General features: G+C 43.9%; 1 protein-coding gene across 5 annotated transcripts in view; it reads right to left on the bottom strand.

The window, feature by feature from the left end:
* Positions 1 to 6,033: 6,033 nt before the first annotated feature.
* The window catches only part of Exoc2 (exocyst complex component 2), a 180,306-nt gene continuing 163,449 nt past the window's right edge, over positions 6,034 to 22,890 (bottom strand). For all 5 annotated transcript variants that reach the window (XM_052726869.1, XM_052726873.1, XM_052726870.1 and 2 more), the window contains 5 exons: positions 19,079 to 19,134; positions 16,576 to 16,698; positions 14,164 to 14,225; positions 10,552 to 10,611; positions 6,034 to 7,594 (listed from right to left, as the gene is read on the bottom strand). In XM_052726869.1, coding sequence (XP_052582829.1) covers positions 7,501 to 7,594; positions 10,552 to 10,611; positions 14,164 to 14,225; positions 16,576 to 16,698; positions 19,079 to 19,134 — 395 coding nt within the window. In that variant the 3' untranslated portion in view covers positions 6,034 to 7,500. The remainder of the gene's footprint in view (positions 7,595 to 10,551; positions 10,612 to 14,163; positions 14,226 to 16,575; positions 16,699 to 19,078; positions 19,135 to 22,890) is intronic.

Genomic DNA, 22,890 nt, shown 5'->3' with positions numbered 1-22,890 from the left:
GCTGGAGGCCTGCCCAGCTCAGTGCAGATGGGGACCTGATTGCCAAGTTGTCAGGAACTTGCCAGAAAGATACATTCGTAAATACACCACAAAGACATCTGAATATTCGGGATGGAGGTAGTTTCTGAGAAAGTGAAAACAACACAGGATACACAGAAAATACGAAAAGCACAGTCAGAAAAGGATCAGTAGGTTACTGTCGAGGCCTGGGCAGCACATCCACAGGCTTAATAATGTAGTCAGGGAATATCAACCTAATCAAAGCATGTCTGCTGGAGGAAGGGAAGGGAAGTCATAACAAGAGAGCTAAATTCTTTTTTCTTTCTTTTATTTCTGGTTTTTTTGAGACAGGGTTTCTCTGTGTAATTGTGGTGCTTGTCCTGGATCTCGCTCTATAGACCAGGCTGGCTTTGAACTCACAGAGATCCGCCTGGCTCTGCCTCCTGAGTGCTGGGATTAAAGGCGTGCGCCACCACTGCTCAGCAGTGAGAGAGCTAAATTCTTACATCCACAGTGACCCAAACTGAAGGACTGAAGAAAGAACAATTTAAAGCTGTTAGAAGTGACACGGAGGTCATCACCAAAGGATGGACAGGCCACTAACTAACTAACTAACTAACTAAACAAACAAACAATAAATAAATTGGATTACTTTGGGGAACTAAAGGAGGAAGCAGGAGAAGGTTCTGACTTGCTATGTATTTAACTGAAATTATATAAAAATGACACACCTACCAAGATGACTTTATCAGTAACACTGTACAATTATTCCCCAAAGGGTTACTCAACACTACCTGTAGAGTCTTATGTCCCTGGCCTAGGAGTGGGGCATGGAGAGAAGGCAGGGAACCCTAGTGGCAGGACCCGGAGCTCTCTGAGGCAAGACAGAAAATCACCCCACTGCCACTGGGTATCTGCATCTGTCATATCTGTAGAGATCCAGGGGACATGAGCGTCATGGTATGAACAGAAGTAGGAGCAATGTGGGACATGGTCAGATACCCAGAAGAGGGAATGAGCAGAGAGCCTAACAGACAAATCTTACTTTGTCCTCCAAGGCTGAGGCGTGTGTGTGCATGGGGCGGGGTCAGGGTCGGTGTAGGTGGGGGAACAGGGGTAGGCAGGGCACTCTGTGCTCCTCAAGGAAATAGCAACTGTCCTAAGATCACCAACCATGAGTTAAGGGACATGATGTACACAGTATGTTTCTCTGGTTCGTTTTTTGTGGTCCAGAGTGGCCTCCAGGTCACTATATAGAAAAAGAGAATCTTAATGTTCTGATCATGCTGGCCTCACCTCCTGTGTGGTGGATTGTAGGCATGCACCACAATGCCTGGTTTATACAGAGCTGGACACGGAGCCCAGGGCTCCATGTATGCTGACAAGCACTCTACCAGCTGAGCCTTATTTATGGTTTTTCTGAATTCCAGGCTTAGCCATTTCTCAGGATCCACTCTTTTGGTATCTGTGATTTTTGATTTTGTTGATAATCTATTATTACTGTAATTCGTGCCCTTCCCTTGGGACCCCATTATTCTTTGGTTTTCTATCTTCTTACCCCTTGAGAGCTTCAGGGATCCTCTTGCATAGTTAAGAGTCAGGTAGTAGTCATGGCTCTCAGCGATTCCTATCTAAAAGGGAAGGTAGGTAAATGGGACAGGAATACTGTTTTAAAAATTTAGAAAGACAGTAATAATAGCTGTGACAATGTTAACAGTGATCGATTACTCAATCAGCACGGTTAAAACCAAGGACTGGAGCTGGGGAGGTGGCTGTCAGTCAAGGTGCCTGCTGTGGTAGCATGAGGGCCTGAGTTCAAGATGCCCAGTCCCCGTGGAAAAGCTGGTAGGGTGGCTTACATCTATAACCTCAGCACTGAGAACCAGACAGGCACCTTGCATTTGCTGCGGACTATTTTGGCCAACTGGTGACCTCTGGGCTCGGGAAGACCCTGTCTTTAAAGCAAGGCAAGCAGTGACTGAGGAAGATTCCTGATGAAACCCCTGGCCTCCACATGTGCATGCACACATGCAAATACTGGCATCCCCCTCACCCCCCACCCCACTTCAAGGACTGGTCTTGACTAGTGGCAAAAGAAAAGACATATTACCTACTGGCTTTACCTCCAAAGTGACAACAGGTTCTCTAAAGGGTCCTGGTCACAGCGTATTTACTGCTATGTATTTATAACCTCCTGAAGCAGAAAAAGGCTTTCTAGCAACACACATCCTAGAACTTAAAAAGGTTGGTTAATATAAATGACGCCAATTTATGAGAAGTGCAATGATCTTCAAATACACTATGCAACTAGTAGTTAGAGCACAGTGAGCCTCAGTGGAACTGCTTCTTACACTGAGGTACAGCATCCAATATTCACTGTCACCTTTAGACTTTCAGATCAGTTAATAAATCTGTATTATAATTGTCACAATACTATGGATAAACGCTGAATGAAAGAGGTATACAATTCTTAGTTGATAGGCGTGCATTACTACATCAAACATAAAAATACATACTTGAAATCTAATTGTTTTAATATATTGCAGTAATTATTTCAGTGACTGTCTTAAGTAGGGTTTTATTGTTGTGAAGAGACACCATGAAAACACTGAATTGGGGCTGGCTGGCTTACAGGTCAGAGGTTTAGCCCACTATCATCAAGGTGGGAGGCAGGGCAGCACGCAGGCAGACAAAGTGCTGGAGAAGAGCTGTACATCTTGATCCACAGGCAGCAGCAGAAGACTGTCTACCACACTGGGTGTAGCTTGAGCTTGTAAGACCTCAAAGCCTGCCTCCACAGCAACGCACTTCCTCCAACAAGGTCACACCTCCTAATATGTGGGTGCCACTCCCTAGGAACCAAGCATTCACACACATGAGTCTATGGGGGCCATACCGATTCAAATCACCACGGTGACTGAATCTTTATTTTTAATGAGACTTTCATACATGCATAAGTGTTTGATTCCCCATCTCACTTCATGTCCTTCAATTCTTCCTCTATTCCTCCCCTACTACTTTTCTCTCCCAACTTAATGTGATGTTTTTAAAAACACATGGAGTCCACTGAATGCTGCCTGCATGTGTACAGGTGCAGAACCATCTACTGTAGCATGGGAGGCCTTTCAAGTACCCCATTCCTGAAGAAAACTTATTCTCTCTCACACAGTAGCCATCTGTTGCCAACAGCTGCTCAGCTGGGGTGCAGGCCTTCATGAACCCCTTCCCATCCATGCTGGGATTTTGCCAGGCTTGATCTTGCACAGGTCTTGTGCATGCAGTCACAGCTGCTATGAGTTAATGTACATAACGGCCCTGTCATGCCCAGCAAAATGATCCTGCAGATGTCCACTACCTGTGGCTCTTATAAGCCTTCTCCTCCCTCTTCCTTGATAATCCCTAAACCTTGGGGGAAAGGAGATATGACATAAACATCCCACTTAGAGCTGAGCAATCCAGTCTCTTATTCTCTAGATGACTACCAGTTGTAGGCATCTGTATTAATTACCGTTTACTGCAAAAGGTTCTCATAAACACCGCCCGATGGAAAAGGCATTCTAAGCAGATGGAACTAAGAAACAAGCAGTGTGGCTACTCTAACATTGATAAAATAAACTACAGAGCAAAGCCAGTCAGATGAGACATGGTGGGCCACTTCATGCTCATCAAGGAGCAATCTACTGAGAGAATAGCACAATTCTAAACATATACTCACTGCAGTGGTTAGTTTATGTAAACATATGTAGACATAGCTTGGAAGAGATCTCAACAGAGGATCTGCCTCCATTAGATTGTCCTGTGGGCATGTGTGAGGGGCATTTCCTTGATTAATGATTGATGTGGGAGGGCCCAGCTCACAATGCAAGGTGCCACTCCTGGGTGGAGAGCAGGCTGAATAAGCCATGAGGAATAAGCCAGTAAGCACAATTCCTGCCTGGTTCTGCTCAGTTCCTGCCTCTAGGTTCCTGCCTTGATTTCCTATCCTGACTTGCCCTAGTGAAGGACAGTGTGACCTGCACGATGAAACAACTCTTTTCCTCTCTAAGCTGCTTTTGGTCATGATGTTTATCAAAGCAGCAGAAAGCAAAGCAGAATACCCACAAAACACAAGTGCAAACAAGTTCATAAAAGAAATACTATTAGATCTAAAAGCCACAGAATAACCCCAACACAGTGACAGTGGATGACTCTGATACTTCACTCTCATTATATCTGGTGAGATCACCTGGACAAAAACTAAACAGAGAAACAGTGAAGTTAAATGATAACCAGGGCAAGAAGAATCAAGGAGGAAATTTAAAAATCCCTAGAATTGAATGAAAATGAAAATACATCCAAAGTCCATGAGACACAATGAAGGTAGGTCTGAGAGGCAGGCTTACAGTACTAAAAATACCTACATTAAAAAACTAGAGATCTTAAATGAGTAGTTTAATGATGAACTTGAAGGCCCTGGAAAAACAAAAACAAATACCACACACAAAACAGTATTAGGAAGAGGTATCAAAAAATCAGGGCTCAAATTAATGAAATAAAGAAAGAAAATATCAACACAAAGAGTTAATGAAATAAAGAGTTGATTCTTTGAAAAGATTAACAAGACAGATAAACCTCTGGCCAAATGAACAAAATTAGATGAAAAGGGAGGCATTATAACAGACACTGAGGAAACTTGAGGGAATCAAAAGGACTTTAAAAAAAACTGATATTGGGGGCTGGAGAGATGGCTCATCAGTTAAGAGCACTGACTGCTTTCCAGAGGACCCAGGTTCAATTCCCAACACCAACATGGCAGCTCACAATTGTCTGTAACTCTAATTCCAGGGGACCTGATACCCACAGCAAAACTCCAATGCATATAAAATTAAAAAAAATCATATTCTACTAATCTTTATTTTAAAGTAGTTGAAACTTAAAAATTTACAACTACTAGTAGAATTTTCTACAGCTCACATTCAAAACAGAAACACGCCGGGCGGTGGTGGCGCACGCCTTTAATCCCAGCACTTGGGAGGCAGAGCCAGGCGGATCTCTGTGAGTTCGAGGCCAGCCTGGACTACCAAGTGAGTTCCAGGAAAGGCGCAAAGCTACACAGAGAAACCCTGTCTCAAAAAACCGAAAAAAAAAAAAAAAAAAAAACCAAAAAAAACCAGAAACACACACGATTACTTTGTACTCAAAGCAGAACCATAATGCACCGTAGTCCATGCATGTTCTCTAAGGAACTGCATGCTGGGCTGACAGAAACATGAGGTGAGTCAGTGAGCTATGCTGTGCCAGTGGTGCTTGTCTTGCAGTGCCCAAATCATTTCTAGAACATGCCACTTTCATGGTACATTGATATAGAAAGTCTTAGAAAAACCAAATTGTTTCTAGTAGTCCTTTAGTCCTAGAGGTGAGACCAGTGTGGTAACTTTCCTGAAGCCATGTGGAGCCACACAGGCATGGACTTACTAAAATCAGATGTTCCCTAAGGAAGAGCGGGTCACGCGTCACAAGGACTGGTCTGCTTCTCCACTTCCCTCTAACTCCTGTCGTGTTGCTGCTGTCTCCTCTTCACCCCAAACTCACCACTCATTATAACTCACGCTTCTGAAATCCCCTTCTTCCAAGAAGTCCCCCATGACTTGTTGGAAGTTGTCTTGAACTCCCTCATTTGGGTATGGGGTTTTTATGCCACTACTCTCCAGTCTCTGTGCAATAAATGTTTACATGCTCGAAGTTGCTGGAGTTCTATCAGCCCTCGTGCCTGAACTGTGGCCCCAGTGGAAGGATGACAAAAACTGTGTTGATCTGGAAGGAAGAAGTGGGTTGTGGTGAAGTTCAGGCCTGGCCAGGAAACCAGAATGTTCTAAGTACAAGCATGGGTCTCCAGCCACCTCCCAGCCTTAAAGTCTCAGAAGAACTTACTTCTCGCTAAGGCTGCCTATGAGGCCATCCTAACCAGTGTCTGGAATGGAGTAACTTAGTGTCCATGGTGCATTCCTAACAAAATTAACAAGACATTTGATAAATGAAGACACAAACACAGGATAAAACAGAGAACTCAACTATTTATTTTGAATATTAAAATTAGAAATATAAACAATTACAGAGTTAATAAAAATGTTGAAGTAAAGACACTTAGAGGTAAACTTTCAACTAAATAACATCTTTTAGAGAAGGAAGATTATTGGCTTTGTGTACTGTATTTATTAAGTATTTAAAATAACAAATCATTCCGTATTTCCGCTTTGAAATTTAGTTTGGTTATGTTAGATATAATACTAGTGTACCAAGAGAAGACAATGCTACACATACTTATCAGCTTTATCAGCACATTTGTGAAAGATTAGATTTGTATTTCCAGTTACTGTGACAAACAAACAAACATACATTTACTAACCTCAAATAATCCATATTGTGTACACACTTGTGTTCTGGAATTACTTGAACTAGGATTCTGTCCACCGAAAGAGAGGAGTCTACACTATCTGTAGATCATTTTGAAAAGTGAACTACAACTGAAGCCGAAGACAGGATGGAGTGAGCTGAAAGAGCTGCTTGCAGGTCACAGTGACCTGAATCCACTGTGTAGGCCAGTTAGCAGGGAGTCACTGCTCAATGCCTGGTGACCTGGGGCACCTCCAATCTTTACAAAACACGGCCTGTGACAGAGCAGCGTCTTCCCAGCTGTGGAGGGAGACACTTCAAAGTTGGGAAGGGCAGAAAGGAGTGACCTGTTGGCGGGAAGGAGTGCTGCCATGCCCAGGAGCTGGCTTCATCTTTAGGTTGCACTCAAGACCACAAGGCTTCCACGGGGCTTGTGGGTGTGACAAGGCCTCCACATGCAGGTCCTTGTGAGCCCTAACTACACCACTGCACACTGATAGATCAACTTAAGGGTGAGTGAGAAGCAGAAACTTCAGTGTTTAGCACTGAGAAAAATTAAAGTCAGACTATAAAATTCAGAGTTCATTTATGGACATTAAATTATCCAAAATTTAACAATTTTATATGTAGACTATATATTTTTCTTTAAAAAAATTAGGAGGTTTAGAAGCATTTGTATGAAATGATGATTTTTAGGTTTAGGACAGAGCTCCAAAGCCATGCCCATAAATCTCTTCTCAAATGCCTCACCTGGGTTGGAGATTGCCAACACTGGCGGTGAAGGGGTGCTGAGAAGCATAGTCACACACACCACGGGCCACTCCAGAACATTCTGGAGAAGACCCTGAAGCTCACACCATGCAACATTTAGCAAAGAAAACACATTTTGAAGAGTATGCTATGCAGCCTTACAGGACCAAAGCTAGTAACAACAAAACTTGTTTATGTGTACATTTAAAATAGGGTTATTTAAACAGGCTGAAGTGAAATACCCACCAACATCTTTTTCTCGGGGAAAAGAGAGGAGTTAAACGCCGTGAGGGCTTGGGCATGGGCTATCCCTCGGGCACAGGAAGAGGACGGTCTCCCACTTGCTGTCTCTGGATGCTCTGCTTCCACAGGCCGCCGCTATGTTTTCATCATGGTTGGAGACGCAGCTTGGAAACAGGTGAGCTGCAAGTGCATACTGCTCTTGAACTTGTTGAGAAGCTCCTCTAGTAACCTGAAGGGAGGAGATGATTTAGCATTCTGACAGCAAAGGTCTGTGCTAGCTAGCTGCAGGCCAACTTGACACAAACCAGTCATCAGAGGAGGAAGCCTCAATGAGAAAATGCTGTCATAAGCCTGTAAGGCATTTTCTTAATTACTGACTGATGGAGGAGGGCTCAGCCCACTGTGGTGGTGCAGTCCCTGGGCTGGTGGTCCTGGGTTCTATAGGAAAGAAAGCTGAGCAAGCATGTTGAGTGAGTCAGTGAACAGCACTCCTTCATGGCCTCTGCATCAGCTCTTGCCTCCAGGTTCCTACTCCACACGAGTTCCTGCCCTGATTTCAATGATGAACAGTGACATAAAATAATATGACAAATAAACCCTTTCCCAAGTTGCTCACAGATACGGTGTTTCATCACAGCAATAGTAACTCTAAGATAAAGTGGTTTTCCTAGTTTGCTTTTCTGCTGCTGTGATATAACACTGTGAACAAAAGCTACTTGGAAAGAGTTATTTGGATTACAGGTTACATCCATCCATCATTTGGAGAGCCCAAGGCAGAAACTCAAGGCAGGAGTTTAGAGCAGAAATCACAGAGGAATGTTGTTTACTGGCTTGCTGTCAGGTCCACAGCAAGCCACCTTTCTTACACAGGCCAGGCCCACGTGCCTAGGGATGGCACAACACACACTGGACATCAATTAGCAATCAAGAAAATGCCCCGGAGACATGCTCCAGGCCAATGTGATGGAGGCAATTCTCAACAGAGGTTCCCCTTTCCCTGGCTGCCAAGTTGACAACCAAGAATAGCCATCCCACTAGCTTAGCAACTCAGCAAATATGCAGGGAGCTGGTGGGCCAGGTCTGACTGCCATGCTGTGTTTAGAAGAAAGCCAAAAAAGCCAGTCTATGGGATCATAATCAGGAATGGAAATATCTCAACCAAAAGGAAAGAGGCTGCTTAGAGAACACAGTAATACAAGCCTCTATTTTCCTTTAAATTTTCTCTCTACATCCTTCTCTAGAGTCCTTCCTAAAACAGGGTAATGCTTAGGTCTACTCCTTTACAATTACTCGAACAATCAAGAGAAACGAAAAGTCACTCTTTTGTGTCGTCCAGTTCTATGACTGTTAGCAAGCACACATAGGGACGGTTCCAGAAGACAGGCCTTTCTCTTACTCTACTCGTTACATTTTTCATTTCATTTTATTTATGGTTATTATTGTTGTTGTTGTTGTTATTATTATCGTGTGCACGGGGGGGTGGGGGGTTGGCCTGCATGCCACAGCACACATGCAGAGGTCAGAGATCAACTCTGTGAAGTTAATTCTCTCCTACCTTTATGAGGTTGCCGCGGAGTGAACTCAGGTCACATGGCTTGCACCATCCAGTACCAACTGCCTTTACCAAACTGAGCCTATTTGTAGGCTGCAGCCCTACTCCTTTTATGATGTCCCTCTGGTGCCAGCCTTTTCCTTTAGTCTCTACACAATTCAGTTATTGTTGTCTCTCTACTCCTCCATTTTGTCTGCACAGTGGTGAGCAGATGTGGTGACTTGGGCGTGGCAGGGCCTAAGTCAGTTCTACCTCCACTAGGGAATCACTGTGACATCCCATGTCCATTTCCCTTGTCTGAAACACTTTAGATATGTCTAAAGCCAGAAGGACTCTCAGGGCTCATCCAGTACAGATGGAACCTGGAACTGTGCTTGATTCCATGAAGATCAGTGAAGTCTGTCACGGATGAACAATGATCAATACTGGAACATCATCTCCACAGTCTATCAGTCCTGATCTAAGACACACTAGGTTTCTGGGTCTTTGTTTTGTTTTCTTTTGGAATTTTGAGACAGACTCTCAGTTTATAACCCAGGTTATTCTAGAACTTAAATAAACATATATTTATTATTATTTTGAGTGAAAGCGAATGTGTGCATGACATGTGGAGGGGGGCACAGGAACACACATGAGGTTGGAGGACAACTTGTGGAGCTGATTCTCCCCTCTCTATATGGGCTCTGTGGACAGAGCTGTAGCAGACTTCCACGGCAGCTGTTTTAACTGCTGAACCATCCTGGCCTAGACCTCCCAATCTGCTTGCTCCTGAGTACTGACACTACAGGCACACAAGACCTGAAACACAACAGCATATCAGCTCAAAGTGCCAATCTTGGTTGTTCTTGATGCTCAAATGCATCCTTTTGAAACACATTCCATGTATTAAGAACAGCGGTGACTATTTTTATCTTTTATTTTAAAGAAATGAAAAGGGCCTAGAACGAAGTCCCAAACAAAAACAAAGTAGGGACTGGAAGCAGGGTGTTCTGTGTTGTGAGGCACCGTTCTGCTGCTTGCCTGTCTGTGTGGAGACACACACAAGGGTCTGCACTGGGGTCACACATTAAGGAAAGCTGGTTTGCCCCCCTTTCTCCAAGCCCAGGCACTCTTCACAACCACAGCTGGTCCAGGCACTTTCTCTGCACAGCATTTCTCTGGGCTGTCCACAGAGCCCAGCACTGTGTGTTTTCCCCAAGCAAAGGCAAGTGGCCTTTAACTAGGAAGGGTGACAAGGCAAAGAGCTACAGGGTCTCCCCTGAGCTGAGGCTGGATGTATGCAAGCTGTTCTGTGTCATGTGTATAACTTGTCTAATACTCTGTTCTATAGGTCAAAGTCAGTGGATGGTCCTCATCTCTCTTCTTCATATGGAAGCCAGTGCTGCAGCTGACTAAGTCCAATGGCTTTCTCATGTTCTCTGAACCTGCCACTTACAGCTACAAGTCAAACCTAAAAGACAGACTTCATCCTGTCGTTTGGAAGATAAGCCAGGCACAGGTAACCCAGCACACCACATTACAGGGTAACCTACACTCCCTTTACACCCGGGCCACTCTCAGACTCCTCACGGGTCCTGGGCCAGCAGAGCCTGTGCAGCTCAGCTAGTGGGCTGAGGAGAGCACTCAGAACTTACTTTTTGTCCGCGCCACTTGCGAGCTGAGGCAGGGCTTCCAGGGCCTGTTTAAAACTAGACCTGAAACACAAAAGCACATCAGCTCAGAAGTTCACAGTTCTGAGCAGAATTCATTAGGGGATCACTGTAAACACCCTTAAACACATTGGAAATATAAAAAAACTAATGAAGGCCAGTGAACCGAGTAGAGATGTATGAGAAAAAGTAAAAGTGAAAAACAAGAGAAAAAGAAAAAGGAAAAGGAAGGCTATGGTGAGCAGACAGGCCGGGCTTCAGGAGCAGGCCAAAGAAATGCAGCCAGGAAGTGGAGTCTGACCCATACAAAGAGATGCTGCTCAGGAGAGCAGTGAGGCTGCTGTGACTGTGCAGAGACTGGGGTGGGGGGTTGGGGGAGGGAGGACTTAAAAAAAACTATAGCTAGAGCAACTGTGAAGCAGGAGGGCAGTAAGAGATGGGGTGTAGAACAGTACTCAGACAGTCGCAGCAGTAAGAGATGGGGTGTAGAACAGTACTCAGACAGTCGCAGCAGTAAGAGATGGGGTGTAGAACAGTACTCAGACAGTCGCAGCAGTAAGAGATGGGTGTGTAGAACAGTACTCAGACAGTGGCAGCAGGAAGAGATGGGTGTGTAGAACAGTACTCAGACAGTCGCAGCAGTAAGAGATGGGGTGTAGAACAGTACTCAGACAGTCGCAGCAGTAAGAGATGGGGTGTAGAACAGTACTCAGACAGTGGCAGCAGTAAGAGATGGGTGTAGAACAGTACTCAGACAGTGGCAGCAGTAAGAGATGGGTGTAGAACAGTACTCAGACAGTGGCAGCAGTAAGAGATGGTGTGTAGAACAGTACTCAGACAGTAGCAGCAGTAAGAGATGGTGTGTAGAACAGTACTCAGACAGTCGCAGCAGGAAGAGATGGGTGTGTGTAGAACAGTACTCAGACAGTCGCAGCAGTAAGAGATGGGGTGTGTAGAACAGTACTCAGACAGTCGCAGCAGTAAGAGATGGGTGTAGAACAGTACTCAGACAGTCGCAGCAGTAAGAGATGGGGTGTAGAACAGTACTCAGACAGTCGCAGCAGTAAGAGATGGGTGTAGAACAGTACTCAGACAGTGGCAGCAGTAAGAGATGGGGTGTAGAACAGTACTCAGACAGTCGCAGCAGTAAGAGATGGGTGTAGAACAGTACTCAGACAGTGGCAGCAGTAAGAGATGGGTGTGTGTAGAACAGTACTCAGACAGTGGCAGCAGTAAGAGATGGGTGTGTGTAGAACAGTACTCAGACAGTCGCAGCAGTAAGAGATGGGGTGTAGAACAGTACTCAGACAGTGGCAGCAGTAAGAGATGGGGTGTAGAACAGTACTCAGACAGTCGCAGCAGTAAGAGATGGGTGTAGAACAGTACTCAGACAGTGGCAGCAGTAAGAGATGGGTGTGTGTAGAACAGTACTCAGACAGTGGCAGCAGTAAGAGATGGGTGTGTAGAATAGTACTCAGACAGTCGCAACTGACAAGGACAGAGTCTCCTTTATAGCCATCTCTTCTCAAAGTGGACACACGGGACAGTTTCTAGTTCTTATTAGAATTAACATGGACAAGAAAGGAAGATATTTCCATGTAATTTTAACAATGTATCTTTACATAAGAAAGGTAAAATGAATGAACTGAAAAACTACCTATTTAGTATTTTAGTTTTTTTTTCAAGAGAGAGAGTATCAGAAGGAGAGGAGTGAGGATCACATTGGAGAACTTACTTAATAATAACTACTGCTCCTGAGAACAGTTCTGAACTTTTCATGGTCTACTTTTCTAGTGGAGTTGAAGAAATACATGCAATCATTACTGATCAAGGAGGTCTTCAATCTTATATTAAAACTATATTCTTCAATCGACCAGGACACGAACGTCTAAACAATGTTATCTTAAACTAAAGGCATGTAAACAGACTAGAAGTCCCCACAGAATCATAAAAGCGCCTCTGGGAATCCTCCACTCTCCCTAGCTGAGGTGGAGTGTGGGTGGGGATGGTGTCAGCTGGCATATTAGGCTGCCTTTCCATGTCCAGTGGGCTCTCCTCTTTCCTGAGGGCGAGAGAAGTCCCTTCCTACTTCCTCTACCACATCCTGTTTCCCATGAGGCTGGATTAACTGAGAGGAACACATTGCTTCACTGTTCTTTGTTGTCAGGACAAGATGACGGAGATGAAAATGGCAGGCATCTAATATCTGTAGGACACTGACAGCTTAGAAGGTGACCGGACACATGCTATGAACCTCCCAGGTCTGTCTAGGAGTTCACAGGCTGGGCGTCTCTAATCTGAAATCCAGTATGCTCCAAGATTGAAATGTTTTAAGCACCAATAGAATAGGAGGTTCACTATTAAACACTAAATTACTTTTCTTTTTCATTTTCTTTTATGTACACGGGTATTTTGCCTGCATGTACGTCTGTGTACCACATACATGGCTGATGGGTGTGGAGGGCAGGAGAGGGCATTGGATCCTCTAGGACTGAGTGGCAGACGGTTTGAGCCACCATGCAAGCACTAGGACTCAAACTGAGGTTTTCATCTGCCAGTGCTCTTCCACTGAGCCATCACTCCAGGCCCTCAATCATTAAATGATTAAGCAACTGTATTAAGTTACCTTAAGTCATGTGTATGGGTGTAATGAAACATAAATAAATTCCTTGTTTAGACCTGAGTTCCATCTCCAAGATAACTCTTTATGTAACTCAAATATTCCAACACACCCACACAATCTAAAATTTAATATACTTTGGTTCCTGAGTATTTTGAATACAGGATACTCAATCTGTATTATCTTGAACCTAGGTTCCAAAGTGTTACGTTCAAGGGGATAAACAGGCACTCACATTACCATTTTAGGCAGAAAAAGGAGTGGTTGGGAAAAGGTGTGTTTAAACAATGAACATAGGAATCATCCAGAAATGGTTTGTGGTATACCATGGCAAGCAGGAAGAAGATAATTTTATCTGTTAAGAAAACAGTGAATGTTCTCAGCTGTACTGGTGACAGCCATGCTGTCCAAGGCTAGGGAGGCATGAACGGTCCCGCAGTGGCAGTGCCCTCATGCTCACAGCACAGATTGACTTCCCCGGCAATGCTGTGGCTGTGGCAAACAGTTCTGAGCACGCGGGCAGGAGGTCTGCTCATTTCACCTACTGATGTCTCAATAGTAGGAAATCCTGACTTTCATTCAAAACAGCTAAAAGTTACCATCAAATTTCCACTACAAAACTTTGCAAAGAAACCACAGGCTTCCTCTTACGCTGATATTTACAACACTCAAACTGTCCTTCAAGTCTCATGAAGATTCAATTTTTTTTTTTTTTGGTCTTTGTTTTTAAAGGAGTATGTCATACTTGGCCATATTATTTAAGAGACTAAGATTTATAAGTAATGAATTAAAAAATTACATTAAATTTATAATGTGCTCTAAAGAAGTGGCCTTGAGTGTCATTGTCTTATTGTAGGCTTGTCCTTTTAGTAAAAATCTCTGATGATGTATCAGGTTTATCACAACACAAATGTAAGAGCATCTCACTTTGGTAAGTTACCTGTACACGAGTAAAGCAGCAACACTTGGCATCTCACCTGCTTTCCGGGGTCAGGTAAATGGCTACAGTGTCTCTCAGAGCACAGATTTCAAGTCTCGCCTAAAGATAAGAGAAAGGCAAGAGTGACAAGTGTCAGTTACCAAATGATGGCAAGTGCTGAGGAGACGGCCTGAAGCCTGCTTACTGCAGCCCAGGCTGCTCAGAACAACAACACGGTGACAATTTGCTGTGAAAAGACTCTCGGAGAACAGCACTAATATCCCAGTGTGTCCTTTAATCCTGCTGTCAAATACGACTGTGTGGGGAGGAGATGGACATATCGCATGATAATTACTACCTGACTAGTATTTGCCTTTTTAGTTTGCTTGTGTGTGTGTGTGTGTGTGTGTGTGTGTGTGTGTGTGTGTGTGCGCAACATTAGCCTGAGTGGCTGGGCTTGCTTGCTGGCACCTACATTCTTTAAGGTACAGTTTCTTCTCCAGTAAAACCAAGCTCTAAAAAGTCAATGCAATCACCGTTAAATTCACGGATGAGCTTTTAAGAAAAAAATGCAAATTGACAAGCTAATCCTAAAATTGATATGGAAATGTAAAGGCCCCAGAAAAGCTAAAATGATGTTGGAAAACAACAACAGATTCAGAAGCCTCACATCTTCTGATTTCCAACATTCATGCAGCAAGCTATGCTAAGTCACATCGGTGTGCCTCCACACATGGACAGGCACAGAGCTCAGTAATGCAGAATAAAGCCAACTGATTTCCACCAGGGTCATAAAATAAACATCCATCCAACGAACAGAAACAGTACAACTGGATCCACACAAGAAAGAATGAAGCCCAAACCTCTCTTAACATAACTCGAAACAGACCACAGGCAGATCTAAATATAAAGACAAAAATGGACTATAAGCTCTTAGAAGAAACAGCGTAAGTTTTTGTGACTTCGGCAAGTCTTCTGGGAAAATGCAAAAGTACAAGGAACCAAGGGAAATCAGCTGGCTGTCATCGAAACGAAGCACAGCCACTCAGTAACAGATGCCACGGGGAAAGTGAGACCACAGCCCACAGAACCAGACACCACAGCCGGGACAATAGCCAAGGTCCACAGGGTGGTTCGTTAACAAGTGTCGATAGGGCAAGGGGGTGACAAAAGGCCTCATGAACGGACAGCAGAGTCCCTGCTTTGGAAGACACTGTGGCGCTTCCAATGAGGAGCTGTGCACCATTCATCACTCTCGATGAGCCACACACCAACCTTCTACTCTTGAGACAGTCCTGGTGAACTGCCAGGCTGGCCTTGAACGCACTGTACAGACCACACAAACCCTGATTTGACACCTTCCTGTCTTGGCCTCTTGAGGAGCTGGGATTCCAGGTGTGGACCACCATGCCCAGCAGTAGATCCGTTTTGACTTAAGTTTCCTAGTCTGAGGCAGCTTGGTCAGAGTGGAATCGGACTAAGCATATGAGTTTACAGGACCAGCCAGGAATGTGGGCAGTGCTCACTGAGCTGTGATGCTGCTCTCTGGAACACTTGCCTGTGTTTGGGGCTGCTCTCAAATCTAAACCACAAAGATGGGAAGCACTGTATTGAAGTGGAACAACTTTCAGGCTAAACATCCGGAAACAATGGGAAATGTGCTGAAGTTCCATTTCTTGTGAGTCTGCTCCCTCAATGCCAGTGTGTCCTTTGGGGTCATCAACTGTGATGTTTATTTAAACAGAGACGTTAAGTTTGCAAGTGGTAACTGCAGTGGGCATGTCTGAGAGAGCTTCCTCAGCTATCAGCTGAAGAACTGCCCCTATATCTTTTTTAGTGTGTGTGTGCGCACATGCATGTGTATTTTACTGAGGAGTGAACCTCCAGGGTCCCATACAAGCAAGCACACCTTACACCACTAAGCTCCACCCCCATCCCACCACTGCTTCTTTAAATGCACACCCACTGTCTCAATACACAGAAAGCTCACAAGCAGGAGGCCACTGTCTCCTCTACATGCGCACTGTGTTGTCACAACAGTTACCTCACTGAGGAGGAGGAGGAGGAGGAGGAGGAGGAGGAGGAGGAGGAGGAGGAGGAGACGACAACTATTTACACCTCTGAACTATACAGCACTGATTGCTTTGGAAAGACATGGAAGGACTCTGTGGATCTGTGATCAAATAGTTCTATAAACTCTTGAAAGTTTTGTTCTGTTTTAATGCCTGAAACAGAACGTCTGGGAACTGCACAGATCACACACAGTGTGTGTGTCAGTATGTATGTGTGTGCATGCAGTGGATATATGTGTGTGTGTGTGTGTGTGTGTGTGTGTGTGTGTGTGTGTGTGTGTACCTCTGAAATTAGCGGGGGCACTGGAAACACCAGTTGTGTTTACAAGGCAGGTAGCTAACACACAGCTGCCTATTTTACAAACACCTATCTCTATGAAATCGGAGGATTTGGGTACCTGCAGTGCTCCATTCCTGCTGAAGGATGAGACGCACTGCATCAGCCGGCTCAGCTCTTCAGAGACTGCTTCAACCACTCTGGCCAGGACCCGTGGCACCAGTTCTTTGGAAATAGTGAACACCTGATGGGAGGTTTAGAATAAGAAGAAACAGTGCATTACATTACTTTTCCTGGCTCCTGTCTGTCAAAACACAGGAATAAACAAAACAACAACAAATCTCTTAAGTTTTCTAAGCTATAATTTTGAAAAAAGCAAAGTTATGAATGGAAGATACATAAACTTTTGTTTTTAAGATTTATTTTATTGTGTATGAGTGTTTGGCCTACACATAGGCATGTGTACCACATGTGTGCCTTGTGCCTATGGAGCTCAGAAGAGGGCATCAGATCTCCTGGAACTGGAGTTATCAGTGGTTATGAGCCATCATGTGGTACTGGGACCAAACCTAGGTCTTTCACAAGAGCAGCAAGTGTTCTTAACTACTGAGCCATCTCTCCAGTCCCCAGATGTATACTTTGGTTACATTTACTGATTAATGACAAAAACAACTTTTAAAAAAAGGTACTGCAGATGTTGACTAAAAATTGTTTTGAAAATTTTGTCTTTATAACAAACAAAATTCATAAAAGGGATAAAACCTCTGAGTAAGTATTTGCACAATTTAAAAAAGATTAAGTGAGCTGGTTATTGGTGTAATGGTGTGCACCTGCTATCCTGGCTACTCAAACAGGTGAGCAGGAAGAGTTTCAACCCAGAAGTTTGAGTCCAGCTTGGGCAACACAGTGAGATTCTATGTCTTATAAATAAATATGTTTCATTATCTGTATTGATAAACATTCCAGTTTTTTATGTGCTATAAATACATTATTTCTTTTTATTTGACATACAACATTGTTACATTTTATTTAACAACACACATACAAACACACACACACACACACACACACACGCCTTGGCATGTATGTGGAGGTCAGGGGACAACCTATGGTAATTGGTTCTCTCTTCCACTATATGGGTTTTGGGGATCAAACTCAGTTCATCAGGCTTGGCATTAAGTACTTTTATCTGCTGAGCCATCCTGGTAACCCTATTTCAAATTTTAACATTTGACAAAGTTATATCTGCAGGTTTAGTATTTTACCCTGCTAATTCACCAATTAAAGTATGTTCTCTTTTTAGCTTTGCCTGTTCCCAGTTTGAGGCGCTAGTGTTAATTAAACATTTGTGTCAACACAAACAATTTGGGCAATTTAAAATTTTATTACAAATGACAGTCCTGGTGAAATTCTATTTTAGGTTACTGGGCTAAACTGAAAGGGGACTTGAAAGGCTGATACTTAAATAACCTCACAGCTATTGATAACGGCTAATAGTCAACTATCAAGATAGGACCAGAGTGATCCTTATAGTCCTTATGTCCTCAGTTCTTCCGCTCTCTGCATACAGGATTCCTACCCACCAGCCATTTCACTTAATGCTTTAATCTTAAAAGAAACTAACACAAGAATTATCTTGTATGTTTAATAAAATTACAGAGATCTATGAGACCAACCCCTGCCAGAGTTAAATTACATACGATCTTCCTTTCTAGAGAGATGCTCACAAGCACCTTTCCTAAGAAGTGAAAAGTGAGGAGGCAGTATCACCCCTGTTTCCTCTGCTTGCTCCACTCTCCGGCTTTTGCTGTCCTTATTCATATTTTTCCAGATACCATGAAGGCCTCCAGATCTTCTAGAGGGAGAAAGCCACCCATGCACCTGCCTGGATGCCTACAGCTAAGCTAAGGGGCACCTGAGCCACAGTGCTAACTGGCTTGGCCTGGCTTTATTTTACAGCTTCCCACCGCTCTGCGAGCCGCCCTGAGAGTCCGCACTGGACTGAGATCACTGCACGAACACGCAGCAGCATGGCGGCTGTGGCACCAACGGTGGTAGCTGGTTTTCCAGTGTCCCTCAAAAAAGCGACTCTCACGCCTAGGATGTCCGATGAGGATGCTAGCACGAAGCTTCAGATGACAACCGTGGGGGACAGCTTGACAGCTTGAGTGAACCATGGGCAGCAACATCTACACACCCCGAAGCAACACAACTGACTGACTAACTTCAGTGTTAAGGATCACAGAAGACACGGACAATTTCAGGAAAAGACTAAGTTACACACACACAAAGACATATGCATACACAGACACAAACACATGCACACAGACACACATGCACACTGACACAGATGCACATACATATAAACATGCATGCACACAGGCACACTCACACATCATGCACACAGATGCACATGTAAACAGACATATATACACAGGCACACATAGAGAGATACACACACACAGACATACACACAAGAAAGCTGAGCTTTATTTTACTTACATGCCCAAGATACATTCTGAGGGGGAAAGAGACCTCTCTCGTGAATAATAATGGAATTCACTTCTCTTTCTTTCTTCCCCCTCATTTACCTACTTTTGTAGGAACAGTTAATGACAGCTTACCTCTGCATGCACAGCAATCATATTCACCAATGCTTCTTTTAAATAGTTTCTGACACCTGAAATCAAGATGGGGGAGGGAAAGGCACTCAGGGAGAGCCGCAGCCAGCGCTCTGCCCTGCAGCACCAGCATGCAACTACCAGAGCAATCTGAGGTGAAACTGAAAATAACACCATCACTGTCCATTTCCTTTGGAGATCAAAACGGTGAAAGGACATTTCCAGAGAGGTTAAAACCAAAACAGCTTAAATGAGACATTTTCTTTCACTCTTTTTCGTTCTTATCACTGGTGGCTCTGAAGTTACTATCAGTTGGTCTCAGAATCAAAACTTAAAAATATCCTTCTAGCTCACATGCGTATCAGACAAAGTGCAGAGGACAAGAGGGCATGTTGAAGTCTGTACGATGCATGTTAGACATCCACTGAAGCATTATACACAATGAAGTTTTGATTCTGAGGAATCACTTTATTTTTCCTGTGTGTATGTGTGTTTATGTGCACCATGAATGTGCGGTGCCCTCTGAGACTGGAGGGCCAGGGGGCATCAGATCCACTGGAACTGGAGTTGTGAACCACATAGCATGGGTGCTAGGAACCAAAACAGGGTCCTCTGCAAGAGCAGTGTGCCCTAAACTGCTGAGCCAGCTCTCCAGCCCATGAGTGACTTTCAAAGACAAAAACCTTAAGGTCTTGGAGATTACTCAATGAGTAAGGGTGCTGGCCATGCATGCAGGAAGACCTGTGCTTGAAACCCAAACACCCATATAAAAAACCCTGGGCTGGGCAAGTCTGTGCCTTTAACTTCAGTTCTGTGGGGACTGGGGTGGAGATGTGAGCATCACTGGGACTTCCTGGATGCCAGTCTAGTTCTAGGTTCAGTGATAGACTCTGACTCAAGCGAGTAAGGCAAAGAGTGAGAGAACAAGATACATAAGTGTGCCCCTTCCCCCCATGTGCCCAAATACCCCACAACACACAAGAAAAGCCTGTCACAAAATTAATTGGAGATGATTCTATAAGGCAGGTTAAAGACTGGACAAAATAAAGATATCGGAATGTAGTCCTGAATTAACGAGCACAGCTTCAAGTTAACAGCAGCACCCAGATTATGGGTGCAGAGTGTGTGGTCACAGCTTTCTGAAGCAGCTCCCTTCTAGCTGTGACTTTGGTGAGAAGGTCTTCCCACGTGTCGAGTGAGTGTAGATTCTGCACCTCTTCTGCCAGACTGCAGTGAAGATTAACGGTGACCACACACACATCCTACTGTTCACCATGCTCCTTAAGAGATTGCCATGGTGTAAGAAAAATGCAAAAGCACAGTGTTTTTTCCTGTAACTCCAAAATGACAGCTTTCTTCTGGAGTGGAATATTCTAGACTGTCTTCTAGAATTATCTACAAAGGCTGAAGGACAGTATTCTCTCAGACTCATCCATAGCTTGGATATGCACAGACCATGAGCTGTAATCAACATTTTCTGGTTGTTTTGAGACAGGATCTTGTGCAGTCTAAGCTGGTCCTGAACTCACTATGCAGTCAAGAATGACCTTGAACTGATCCCTCTGATTCCCCTTCCTGAGGGCTGGGATTACAGGTTAACTCCAAGGGAAGCAGAGAGAAGAACACAAGGGACCTATTAAAGTGAAATATACTAGCTTGCAGAACAAAGCAATTGCTTCCAGTCAAAATAGTAGGGCATGCAGAGCTGGGCCTTCTCTAGACAGCACGTTGAGCATCACTCCAGGTGTCAGAGCAGGACACATGAATGTGCACCACTCAAACTCTGGTCACTTTATGGGGTCTAGTGCAATCTGTGGGGTTGTATGTTCACATCTCTATATACCCCAGAGTGAGACCAATGGTGCTCTAAGGAACTAGGAGTTAGAACTCCATAGCCTCTGTCCTGTGATACCAGCTCTGTTAGTGCCACTGTAAGGCAGATGTCAGGAACGATGACTGGAAATCTAAGGGCAGTTTTACATTTTTAAACTCTTTAATGCAAAGTGAGAGTGGGGCTAGAGTGCTGACCACTAAGCCAAAAATTAAACTTCAACTCAAGCAAGGCAGTCACATGCCCAGTGATCGTATACTATGAATTCACTCTCCCTCTGACTCTGATAGGAAAAACATCTGGCAAGACCATTAAGTAGCACCAACAAAATACTCCATATCAGAGACAGCCCTGGATTAGTCAAGATAATTCTAAAGATGCAGCTGTGACAGAGAACAGTAAGAACACCAGCAGAGAAATCAGGCTCCTATTAGCCCGACTGCAGGTTTTGCATGAATAACAAAAGAAGCCTTAACCCTGGAAGAGTATTCTATAATTCTTGGAGTTTTTCTCTTTATGACTAGAAAAAAACAAACAAACAAACAAACCAATAAATAACTGCTTTGGGGCTAAGGGGGATGACGGGGCAGAGAAGGGACAGACAGTCTAGGATGGACAGAAACAGCTCTTCTGTTTAAACGATGTGTCAGGCCAGAGAGGGCACTAGTGACAAGCTGATGCTGACCACCTCTGCACAGGGCAACCAGCCTCCGCTGGATCTTGCTAAAGCAAAAATATTAACCTCCCAAAGCAATGCATATGCTACAGGAATATGCTTAGGATGGGGCATGCCTGCAACCCTAGAATCCAGGCAGCCAAGGCAGGACTGTGAGTTCCACTACTACACAGTGAGAGGTCTGTTGAAAAAAAAAAAAAAAGGAAAAGAAAAAAAAGTTAAAAATTCTCTGACTCTTTTGCTTGCTCTTGGGACTCTTTTCCTCCTGTTGGGTTGCCATGTTCGACTTTGATATGAAAGTTTTTGCTTCATCTTATTATATTTTACTTTGTCATGTTTTATTGTTATCTCTTAGAAGCCTGTTCTTTTCTAAGGAGAGACAGAAAGGGAGTGGATCCAGAGGGGAGGGGAGAGGAGGAGGGGAGGAACTGGGAGGAGGAGAGGAAGGGAAAACTATAATCAGGATTTACTGCATGAGAAAAGAATCTATTTTCAATAAAAGAAAAAATACTGAAAAAATAAATGAACCATAGGCTTTCTCTTTCCAAAGAGCAACTCACTACATCAAACAAGTGTCTTTCATTATCAAGTTAACTATATAATTCATTCAAAGGAAGTAACTACAAATATTCATTCATTTGTTAACATAAATTTCCTGGGATTCTCTTGTATGGTGGACTACTAGGTACATATCCAGCACTGAGCCCTTAAAGGAGAATATGTTGATAATCCCAGAAAGAAGACCACAAAGTAACCAAAAGTTTGATCACAATTTACTGCTGTTGGTTTTTTCTATAAGCACATGCAGCAAATTCATACAAGGCAGTTATATGAAAAGGTTTTAGGTTGCCAAGAAAACCAGTTTCAAAGACCAGTTTCTGTAAATGTGTTTGGTTGCTCTCTTCATTTTGTGAAACTCTTAGCTGTTTAAACACCAGTACTGAGGTAGAGGTAGAAAAAAGCCACGGCAATGGGCTAGCCCAGATAGCATCTATGTTTGGAAACAGTTGGTCTGCCTGACCCATCATGTGGTGGCAAGCAGCTGGCAAAGGTGGTTTTGGCTGACTGGGCAAAGGAAAAGTACAGTTGGGCTTCCATATCCAGAGACACCATGTCCACAGATTCAACCAACATGTAGACCACGGCAAGCATCAACACATACACACCTTTCCCTGTCATTATCCCCTAACTAAAAGCCTGTAACAGTTATCTGTGTTCGGCATCATAAAGAGTCTAGAGGTGAGTGACAGCTAGGAGGACACACACAGTTCCAGGCAGCTCTGTGCCCTTTCCCAGAATGGACCAAGC

Source organism: Peromyscus californicus, unplaced genomic scaffold (genome assembly GCF_007827085.1).
Source record: "Peromyscus californicus insignis strain IS unplaced genomic scaffold, ASM782708v3 Scaffold_8__1_contigs__length_139910024, whole genome shotgun sequence".
Classification (NCBI taxonomy): domain Eukaryota; kingdom Metazoa; phylum Chordata; class Mammalia; order Rodentia; family Cricetidae; genus Peromyscus; species Peromyscus californicus.
The sequence above is the reverse complement of the archived record's forward strand: the minus strand, read 5'-3'. Positions and strand labels throughout refer to the sequence as shown.